Source organism: Eubalaena glacialis, chromosome 10, assembly GCF_028564815.1.
Source record: "Eubalaena glacialis isolate mEubGla1 chromosome 10, mEubGla1.1.hap2.+ XY, whole genome shotgun sequence".
Classification (NCBI taxonomy): Eukaryota; Metazoa; Chordata; class Mammalia; order Artiodactyla; family Balaenidae; genus Eubalaena; species Eubalaena glacialis.
Window position 1 is genome coordinate 109,880,811 of NC_083725.1, and position 11,331 is coordinate 109,892,141.

Here is an 11,331-nt window from a genome sequence, read left to right on the forward strand (position 1 = left end):
AGCTCCGCCCATGTCCACGCCCCCAAAGCGCCTCATGAATATCCATGAACCGGTGAAAACCGGGAGTGGATAGACCGTGCAGAATCCGCCGGGTCGTACGCAAATAGGCGCAGCCCAGGTACTCAATTATTAATGAGTCTTGCAAATGAGGGGCCTGCCACAGGCTCAGACCCCGGCGACACTGACGCAACTTAGCTGCTAAAGAGCGCTTGGGCAAAATGGCCACCGAGACGACTGCCTAGAGAGGAGACTGCCTTAGGACGGCCCCATTCTCAGGCCCAGCCGCCTGTACTGATTGCAGCACCATAGAGTCACGGCTAGAGAAAAGGTAACCATTGGCGGACTAGAGAGGCTTCCTGTGCAAACACCTAAGAGCCTACGCAACGTGGCCACTCCACGTGTATAAGTTCAGGTTTAGAGCCACCGCGGGGATGACTGGAAGCTCTATTTTCCTCGCTAGTCCTCATTTATCTCCTGTTATGCTCCCTTCCCATATCTAAATTCCTCCCAACCTAAAAATGCGGCATACCCCTTTCCTCCCATAAGAAAAGCTTCACACATACTCCACACCTTTCCTGCATCTCCATCAAACTTACACCACCCCCACCCCCCCACACACACACACACACCACTCATCCTCCCCAATTCTCTGGGCTCAGGTTTCCATTACCCCTGCTGCAGGGAAGCTGGTCAATCCTGATTCCATCATCTAAAGGTGATTAAGGATGGAGCCGGAGCTGCCCCCTCAGCTTGGCTAATGGAGTGCAACTGTGAGAGAGACTCCCTAATCAGATCAGCTCTCATTTCTAGACTCTCAGGTGGCCCATCCCAGCAGAAGAGAGTGAAAAACGATGCTTGTCCAGCCGGGAACAGAACAGGATGTACCTGGAGACTTGCTTCCCAGCTGAAGGGTCAGAAGAGTGCAGTAAACACAAAAGTGGCAGCAATACAACAGGGCTAGAGAGAAGGCATAAGGACATGGTTTCCAAAGTCGGTTCCCTTTATTAAATGTTGATTTTTCACAGACCAGAAATACAAAATAAAAGTAGAAATAGGCCCCGGTTAGGAGCTACAGACCTGACCTCACATGACCCCTGCTTGCAGCAACTTGACCAGGACAAGCAGCAGCTATATCCCAAAGGCAGGGAAAGCAGGACAAGGATTTGGATCCTGCACTGCCCTGCCTCCCACCGAACCTCTCCCCTAATTATAAAGAGCCATCCTTGTGAAGCAGCAGAGTAAGACGCCTCCCCTGCTGCCCCAGGGAAGTGCATACTAGCAGGAGAGCTTGTTCTGATGGCACGGAATCCAAGGACTACATTTCATACGAGGAGAAACTGGTACCAAAACATGGGGTGGGGAGACTGGGGGTGTGACAGGGTAAGCCCAAGAAGAGAGAGTTTTCCTCCTCTCTACTCATCAGATCCTGACGCCGAGTCTTCGGAGCTGGGGGGAGTACTGGCTAGTTCCTCTTCTTCAGAGTCCTGAAAACCAAAGGTCTCTTAAAGGGAAAGGTGTAGAGTCCAGGTGCGCCCCCCCAGCCACTTTTCAGTGAAGAGTCCCCAACTCCCAACCCCCTCCCTAGACTCCAGCACTAGCCTTCAGAACCACAGAATTCCACCTCTCATTTCTCTTAAGGGCCAACCACAACCCTTGGTCCAGAAACACCTGCCCCAACAACTCAGATGCCCCTCGCCCTCCCAGGCTCCAGGGCCCCCAGACTCCTGCTGCACCTCACTCCGCCTTCTCTTCTTTTTGCTCTTATTCTCTCCCGAAGAGCTCTCATCGCTGGACACAAACTCTTTGCTCTTGAAGCTCTCACTCAGCTGCCTGGATGAAGACTTGGATGATGAGCCCCTAGAGGGTGTTGATTTCTTCTCCATCTTGACCTTTACTTTCTTCTTCTTCTTTGACTTATCCCTAGATTAGCAAGAGGGGAAAGGGGCTGGGCCCTCAAGTTCCCACCCATGGTCAAGGCCAAATCTCTCCTGGCTTTAACAGGGCCTTTCCCAATCCCAGCCACACTGCCCAGCTCACTCTAAATGTGCACAGCCAGCCACCTCAGCCCCAAGTGCCCCAAGGGAGCACATCATAAATGAATAACCGGAAGAATCAGGGGCTACAGCCTGAAGCAGCCCTATATGCAAAATTTACTTAAAACCTCTTACTTTATCTTTAAAAATCCATGTGAATTATGCTCCACAGTAATAAGTATGTTTAATTTCCCCATACCTTCAAATAAAATTGACCCTCTTAGGAAAATGAGCCATATATTTATCCAAGTGACTTTGGAAATTCTCTAGCACATTACCCATACTTGGGCAGCTGCCTACCCAGATCTGAGAAGCACTGCCCACCACAGTCAGAAGCATATCTATTATCTTTAACACCCCAATCCTCAACCTGGAATTGCAAAAATATCTGCTAAGAAAGCAGTAACTGGGCCATTTTGTTCCCAATACTCACCTTTTAGAAGACTCACCCCGGCCCCCTTCATACTCTTTCATGGCTTTTTCATATTCCCTCCTGGCATCCTCAGCCTTGCGATCCCACTCCTGTCTCTCACACACACACACACACACACACACACACACACACACAGAGGAAAACCAGAGGGAAAAATGAGGCCTCTTCCCTGACATAGGCAAAACCAATACAGCAAAGTCCCACCAACCCCTCATGTCTGCTGCTACTTACCTCTTTCTTCTCTTTGGACATTCCCTTCCAGATCTCGCCTGCCTTCTTGGAAAGATCCGTGATACTGATGCCAGGATGGTCTGACTTGATCTTCTCTCGGCTGGCGTTGAGCCACAGCATGTAGGCAGACATGGGCCTTTTGGGGGCGTTAGGGTCTTTGCCTTTCTTTACCTACGTAAGAACCCAAATGCCTTCGGCCGTCTATTTCCACAAACCCCCCCATTCTCCCAAAGAACTTATCTGGACAATTTCTTAGGGGGATAAAATGGAGAGACGACTAAGTAGCGTCAGGCCAGACTGAGAGCTCCCCAAGGGCAAAGACCACGTCTTCCTCCCCTCTGCACCCCAGGGTCAAGCTCACTAGGGGTCCCTTTCCTTGGGCTCCTGGCACAGAAGAAGCCTGCCCCCAGTTCACATCTCCCAGAAGCTGATTATCTCAAGGGCCAGAGTGAAAAATTTCCAGGATATTCATTCCTCAAGGCCATCATTGCTGACTGTAAAAATCAGCCCCGGAGGACCGGTCAGCAGGCCCTACTGGTGGAGGACAGAAGGTAAAGAGAACGGCTTCCCCAGCGCCCTCCCACTGAGCAGAGTCTCCACCTCCACGGGCTTCTTGCGACTCTTGCGATCCTTGGCCATCTTGGCCTTTTTCAGCTGCTTCCGTTTCTTCTCTTCCCGGTCACTGTCACCCTCGTTACTGGAGGAGCTGGCAGAGGCATTGCTGTCAAACCTGTCAAGGAGAGTGGGGCTTAGACTCGGGGAGAGAGGACAGCACCCCGCAGCCTCAGGACAGGAGGAAAATGAGCCCCAAGATGCCTGCCCGGAAAGGAGAGAGGGAGGAGGACCATGGCCTCCCCCCACCAGGCCCCAACCCTGCTTCCTCCCCTTTGCTGAGGTGGCTTCAACCACACCCTCTCCAGACCCAGCCACGGCGATGGGTTACTTGCTGAATCAATCAGTGAGAAACAAATGAACCAATGCGCTTCAGTGGCTCTCCTTGGTCATGGCCTACCTAACCCAGGTCCTACACCGTCCCCACATACCTGGGGACAAAACCACTGTCTTGTCTTGCCCAGAACGTGCCCCAAGTCCATTTCACCACTTCCCTGGATCTAATCGTTTTAATCTGCCCTATAGTCTTTTCCAATGAAGAGATAATTAGTTACTATATAAAAAGTGGGGAAAACCAACTTCAGTCCAACCCAGTACCTACCCAAACAACAAACACTCCTACCTGTTACACTCGGAACTCCTCAGAAGGTGGAGCTGCTTTACACCTGAATGGTGCTGAGCCGTTTTCAAAGCATTTTCACAAGCATTTTCAAAGCATTTTCACAAGCATTTGCTCACTGACCTCGTAAGTACGCGGCAAGCAGAACTAGTGAACTCTAGCAGATTTTTTTTTTTTCTTTTTGCTGCCCAACATTCATTCCGAATTCTTCTGGATTAAGAGAGTTCCAATTTCCTGCTGGGAACCACCTTGCCCCATTCAGGAGGGGCTCACCCCAACCACAGGCTCTAAGGGCGGGTAAATGGCTTAGTTCTGGCCCATCAGAGCACATCCTAGTAACTCAGACTCAGGAAGGGGCAGTAACCACACTGTTTACCACTGCTCTGAGAAAACTGGCACTTCTGGGTGTTAAACCAATAGGATTAAACCTGTCCAAAGCTTCTCAGGGTCATTTAACACCACATGGGGCAAACCTATCTAAAAATAAGGAAATCAGAAGAAATAAAAAGATTCCCCACAGCTTATAAGCACCTGGGTCCAAGCGCCTGAAGCCAATTCTACCACCAGACTCTCCAGTTACATGAGCTTATAAAATTCCCTCTTACGCTAAAGTCAGTCTGAGTCGTATCTCTGACATCAGCGATCAAGAGTCTTGATGGATACGGCACGGGGAGAATACTGCCATCTCACAGGTGAGGACACCGCGATGCAACGCCTGACCCAATGATCCCCAGCTGGGAAGCTGGCAAGCACTGATCCTTACTCCCATTCTCTCTCCACTGTCATTTTCTGGCTTCACAATGTGCCTTGCACTTACAAAGCATCTTGACAACTTCCAAAACGTTTCCATGTATCACTTCACGGGAGGTCACTTTTCCACCCTCGGTCAGTAGGTAACGCTGGCACATGGGAACGTCCAGAAATATTCTGGTCCCCTAAGTTTACAGGCCGCCACCTCACCCCCACGAGGTGGACCCAAAACTCACTCCTCTGCCACATCTTCCTCCTCTTCACCTGGGTTGAATGACTCATCTGAAAAAGAGCACAGGATGCATCAACTCTGCCCCCATGGAAATCCCAGACGCCCAGCCCCCGCCCCACGGAAGAGCCGACCCGCCCCCAGGCACGGCACTGCCAAGGTGAGCCCACCGGTTTCTTCTCCTGAGTCATCACTGCTGTCATTGGCATTCTCCTCCCGGATCTTGCCCTCCTCCTTCATCCGTTCCAAGTAGGCATCGTGCTGGTCTTCGTCGGAGTCGGCGTATTCATCATAGCTGGGGTTCATGCCCTAGTCAGGGCAGAGGTGGGAGTGAGGGCCAACCCACCCTGGCGCCTGCAGACTCAAAAGCGCTCCCCATGCCTGTGAGTAGATCAGAGCAGCGCCCAGAAGACCCTGGGGCTGGATTGTCCACACGCAGCCAACGTGCAGGGCCTTTGCCCCGGACTTCCTGCTGACGGGGTTAGTCCAAGCCCCTCCCTCTCCCAGCCCCACTGGGGGCTCCTGAGGGGCTGCAGAGACTGCTCTAAGGTCATGCTGAGGAAAACCTGCACCAGGAGGGGGAAGGGGTCACACGCACCTCTTTTTTCTATAAGAGTAAGAAGAGAAAAGAGAGTGAAAAAGAAGCCAGACAAACCCCTGCCCCTTCGCCCCACAGAAAGAACAGGAGAGAGGCTCGTCCTTGCCACACACGCAGGTACCTCTTTCAATCCTCGGTTTTTGATGTTGAGTTTTTTTGCGTTGACAAAATCAAACAGCTTTCCATACTCCTCCCTGTGAGGAGAGACGCACCACATTACTAGACAGGCAGGGCCAACACAGGGGTGGACCCCATGTTGTCCTGACACCCACGGGCCAGGACAGACTGTGGGGCTTGGAGCTCTTGACCGCACTATCCAACCCAACAGCTCAGAGACTCCCGGAAGATGGCAAGAAGAAAGAGTCAGGCACTAGCCTTGAGGGAAACCTACATGGTCTCAAGAGTTCTGGGAAATAAAAGGTGGGGAGGGAGGTGCACCTATTTACCAATACGCACAGAACAAGGGGAGGATGCAGGGGGAGGGGATGTGTTCATCTTTGTACTGGTCCGTATCTCATACTTCTCAGGGTTGTTATGAGGATTAAGTGTGAAGATGTCTGTAAAACGTTTAGCCCACGGCGAGCACTCAATAAACATTAGCTGCCGTGTTCTCGGGCACAAAGCTCATTCCAGGAAAGAGGGAGATAGCCTTTCCATCATGGGGGGAGTGGAGGAGAAGAAGGGCTAGTACCAAACACATAGAGCTTTCGTGATACGGAGAACGACTTTTTTTTCAAGGGCAGAAAGAAAGCCATGGAGAGGCTGCCAAAGCCTGAGCACGCCAAAGAGGACCGAATTCCAGGAAGCAGAAGCAAAAGAAAAATTCCGCTCAAGGCCTGAAGAGTCAGGGAAGAGTCCCAACCCTGGAGAGTACCCCAGGCCATGCCAGCCTCCCCGGTCGAGGCTGGGTCAGGACCAGGATGCCCAGGAAGTGATGGGCAGAGACTCTCACCTCTCAATGCTACTGAAGGTATACTGAGTGCCCTGCTTGGTCTCAATTTCAAAGTCAAAGGAACGCGTGGTGGTGGTACCGCGGGCAAAGTTGACGAAGGAGATCTCATCGAAGCGGATGTGCACGGGTGGCTTGTGGACGTAGATGAAGCCCCGCTCCAGTGGGTACAGCAGTCCCGAGCTGGCCTTGTAGGAGCAGGTGATGCACTGGGCCCCCGAGTGCCTGGTGGAAGGAGCAGGGAGCCCAGTCAGTGCCGCCTCAGCAGCAGGTGGCACGGTGTGTGCTCAGGCCCTCGAGTGAGCAAACCTCACTGAGCTGCTGTGACGGGGGCAACTGACACCATCAAGTTACAACCCCGCCAGGCCTCCAAAGAGCCGCATTTCCATCCCAGGACAGGTTTACCACGGAGACACGGCATAGCCCATCCCCAGCAGGCCACGGGCCCAGGCCTGCACTCTCACCCTTGGAAGTTGCCTGGGACGGTGATCTTGCGGTTCACCAGTGCTTTCATGACCCGGCTGACCATCTCATAGAGGGATCCCGACATGTTCTTGGTGAGCCGCCCCTCAAAGCGCTTCTCCACCTCTTCCCTGCAAACAGGAAGACGTGGTCACGAGCACTGCTGCCTTCTGCTGGCACACCTGCCTCCTGCCTGGGCCAGGGACACACTCACTCATTCATGTTGAGAGTCAAGGAGATGTCCTCGTCCTTCGAGAAGAGGAGGATCAGGAAGTGGTAGCGGGTCTGGCCCTGCTTGATGGGGGGATCCAGGCTGATCTGGGAAGGAAGAGCCGACCGAGTTCAGCCCCAGTCAGTGCTCCACAAGAATGTGCCGACGAACTAAACACTGGTGAGACACGTCCACTAAAGACTCGGGCAAAACCCAGGGCAATGCACCCCCAGCGGTTTCTGCTTACCACAAAAAACATCTGTCGCTGGTCCTTGTGGGGCAGCAGAAAGAGACGCAGCACTGTGGTGTAGGGGATCTTGTAGTCAAAGGTCTTGCCGTGCAGGTGCAGAAAGGTGGGGTAGATACGAATGTCGTAACGGCCTCGGGGAGTCAGACACTGCAGCTCCCGGAAGATGCAGATGGCGTCTCCGGTGGCCTGGATCACATCCGCCTTCGACAGCACATTCTGGGCAAAGGCCTGCAAAAGCACACACTGGTAATCAAGCAGCAGAGACCCCGCCCCTGGGCCATCTGGGGCCTGCTCCACACCACCTGCTCCCAAGGCAACCGGGGAAGGCCTCACCTCAACGGGGTCCACGCCATCCTCCTGGGTGGGAGGCACATAGAAGCGCACCTCCATGAGAGAGACCTCTGCATCGTCATTCTGGTGGAATTCCAGTGTCACCTCATTCTTGCCTGTGGTGCACTGGGACACGTTGCTGAGAGGTATCTCGAAGACCGGCTGGTCGCCAATGTCGAAGGAAAGTAGCTGCCCTGTGGGGAAAAGGCGTATCGAGCCACAAGCTCTTCCCTTGGCTCTGCATAAACTACGTTCCCACCAGACTATACGTTCCCTAAGGACAGGGCACTGAGGCTATTTTGTTAATACTGTACCCCAGGGACCAGGCACAGTGCCTGATACACCGTTGGTCCTCGATTTAAGTACATGATAAATTACAAACTGACAGGAAATCAGAAACAGTGGCAGTAAGAGAGTAAAACAAGCTAAAGACTGAAACCCTTCATCCTTTCTTCTCCCCCCAGACCTCAATCTTCCACAGGACTCACCACCAAACTTCACTGTTCCCCAGTTCCAACCCTTCACACAGAGGTCCTTCTCCATGAGCTCCAGGCGATAGTGAGTTTTGAAGAAATCAGAGAGTTTCTCAAACTCCTGTGGGTAGAGGGGAGAGAACAAGCCCAGTAAACCCCAGTGGCCTCAACACAAACTTGAATGTTCTGGGATTATCTATTTCTGAGAAACTGACCCAATATACCTTTTATCAGAAATCCATACTGACTTAAAGTCTCAGCTATAAAGTTGTTTAAAAGGCTTTTGCAAAACGTTGTTTCTGGGGACCGGCTCTCAGGCTGGGGGAGGAGTAAAAGGACTGACATTCCTGGCTATGCACCTCACAATGGTTTTCTGACTTTGTACAGGCATTGCTTTAGTGAAAGTGGAAATGAAGATGAAGTGAAATCTTTAACTCAAGCAGTTCAAAATGAAAAAACAAAACCCAAACTAAAGCATCAGGTAAGACCCTGAACCTGGATAGAGGCAACAGGCAGAAACCACCAAAAAATCAAAACAGTAGAAAATCTTCCGGAGTCAAGGCACAAAGAAACTCCCAAGACTGACACCCAAAGCTGAACACTGATTGCTTAGTAGCTTCAATGGTCCTGCACTAAGGAGCCCAAACTAGCATTTACATGGTTATCAGAAAAAGGAGCCCCACTTCCCTCTAGAAGGTTAAAAATCAAGAAGATGGCACAGTAAAAAGGGGGCTATGACAACAGGACACCTCACCGACTCCCGGAAGCCGTCGTACTTGTAGACATGTCCGTTCTTCGTGAGCAGTTTAAGTCCGTAGCCCAGAGCTACTCGGCGCCAGATACCTTCCGTCACCTCCCCAGCCTGGATGTTGTCCACTTTGCCGGTCTTACTATTCTTGAAGATGATGCCCTGGCGGCTCAACCTCAGCCGACCATCATTCTGTTGGAAAAACAGGTCCAAATGCACGGGAACAGCACACAGTGCAGACCAAGGTCAGTCCCACCCAGCATCCCTTCTGGGCTGGCCAGATAGCAACGCAGGAGCAACAGCTAAAGGGGTGAGAGCCAGTAAGAGACAAGTAGCCAGAAAATGTGGATTCTAATCCTGGCCCTGGCATCCAGAACCCTTGCAGGCCCTCAGTTTAGGGATTCAGGGCTGAGCAGCAGGTGTGGTCCCTTCAAATTGTAACACTGTATAATTTTTGTACTCTCTCAGTATTGCTTCTTGTTGAGGTAACACTGACTCCTTTTCCAAAGTGGCTACGTTGATGATATTGCTACATCATCAAGACAAGCTCTTGTTAGTAAACAAAACGTTACTCCGCCTCCCTCCCTCCACCTGTATTAAAAACCCAAACTCTTCTTACCATGGAGCCTTTCACCTCCTGATACACGTCGTTGAACTCCAGTGTTTCTGCCATGCTGACCTGCCTCTGTTGGCCTCAAGTGGGAGCTGGGCCCCAACTCCTGGGTAGGTGTGCAGATACACGGCAGATTGGGAATCTGAATTCGAGAGGGAGATAAATAAGTACAAAGGATAACACCTCATTCTGCCTACGGATGGAGCCAAGGGGCAACCCTTGCTGTGCCTGGGATGTCTCAAGATCTCCTCTGCCTGGGAACCTACAGACCGACTCTGCCGAACTCCAGGGGCCAGGCCCAGCCCGGGCTGAAGAACCAGGCCTGCCTGAAGTAGCGCTTACATCCCAACCAGACACCCGCTCTGGGCACTCCACCGGGCGCCATGGCAACAAGCAGCGGAGCCCCAGGGCCTGCCCGGGAGGCCGCACCTCGCCCGCGCCCCAACCCAGCTCAGAGTGCAGGGTTTTCCCTCCCGGAGCCCCCGCCGCGACGCGGTCCCGGACCCACAGTTCTCCCCTCCCCCTAAAATGGATTCGCCCGCTGCCCGTGGATTCCAACGCGGAATGGTCCATCACGCGCATCCCGCGGGGGAGCAAGGCCCGCGCCCTCCTGGGGAACGGGGACGGCGACCACCCACCTTCTCAAGCTGTCGCCTCGCGACGGCCCGGGTGCGGGCAGTGGGCGCGCTGGGGGACGCGGAGCGGGGGTGGGGACGCGGGGGAGTGGGGGGGGGGACGCTGGGGAGGCTTTTCCCGCGTGCGCGGCCCAGCGTCCCGCCACCGGAAGCCCAGCACAGACCATAGAGCAGACGAGCTGGCTAGAGAGATGCGAGCCCGGCCCGCCTTAGCGGCGGTCACATAGAGCGTCGTCGGCGTTGGAGGACCTGAGGGAAGAGGGGTGCGCTGAAGTCCCACCCGCTTGGCATCCGACCAGAAAGTGGGAGCGCGTCGGGCTCTTTAAAAATTACAGACACTTCAGGGAATGACTAGGTTTTAAAGAAAAATTGTATAGTTGTATTTTATCAGACTTTCCACAAATGCGTGTGTACGTGTTGGAATGATGTGTGTCCTCTCCTACACAATAGTGGTTTCGTGGAGTAGAAAGGAGTCTGTGGGACCAGAAGGAAAATATTTCATGAGTTGTGGAGAGAAATGACCCCTCCCACTGCCTTCTGTGAGAATGCGGCTGTTGGTGTCTCTGTGACTGTACTGCCCTCCCCTGTCACATGGTATTGGATCCATTTTGAAATGAGTTCACTGCATCCAAAAACTTAACATCAGTAACTGCAAGTTGTGAGTCGCCTGGAAGGGGCTGGCCAGCGGCAATATCAAGTTCAAGTGCTGGTGTCAGATTCATCATGGAGCTGGAACTGATCTGAAATCACATCAGCCTGGGATTGCAGAAGCCAGGCCCCCCCCTTATATAGTCCTAGGGTGCGTCTTGCAAAATCAGAGGAGGCCAGAGCTGGAAGACATGTTTGGGTTTGTCTGCTCCAACCTCCTTTTGCAGATGGGAAAGCTGAGGCCCTAAGAGGAGTGGCCCAGGGTCTCAGTTGGCAACAAAGCTGAAGACTGAGAATCCAAATCTACTTACCCCAGTCTAGTTCTCCTCTGTCATCCTCTCCGTGACCCTACATTCAGAATGACTGATAATATGTGTCGTGTATGAAGACATCAGGACAGAATATTTAAACTCAAGATTTCTCTGACAATCTGACCTACTGTTACACAAGCTTGCTAACTCGATCCTGGGACAAGAGACAACGTGAATGCTCTGTTGCTCCCTGAAC

The 11,331-nt window shown here is 52.6% G+C and overlaps 1 protein-coding gene across 1 annotated transcript; it reads right to left on the bottom strand.

Moving 5' to 3' along the window:
* Positions 1–982: 982 nt before the first annotated feature.
* Positions 983–10,337, bottom strand: SSRP1 (structure specific recognition protein 1). Its single transcript, XM_061201768.1, has 17 exons — positions 10,180–10,337; positions 9,548–9,683; positions 8,935–9,120; positions 8,196–8,301; positions 7,711–7,901; positions 7,375–7,605; positions 7,131–7,234; positions 6,919–7,047; positions 6,458–6,679; positions 5,627–5,699; positions 5,078–5,216; positions 4,915–4,960; positions 3,298–3,427; positions 2,698–2,868; positions 2,467–2,555; positions 1,734–1,920; positions 983–1,484 (listed from the first exon to the last, which is right to left on the bottom strand). The coding sequence occupies exons 2-17, from the start codon at positions 9,599–9,601 to the stop codon at positions 1,413–1,415; spliced, it is 2,130 nt and encodes a 709-aa protein (XP_061057751.1). The 5' UTR covers positions 9,602–9,683; positions 10,180–10,337; the 3' UTR covers positions 983–1,412.
* Positions 10,338–11,331: the final 994 nt, after the last annotated feature.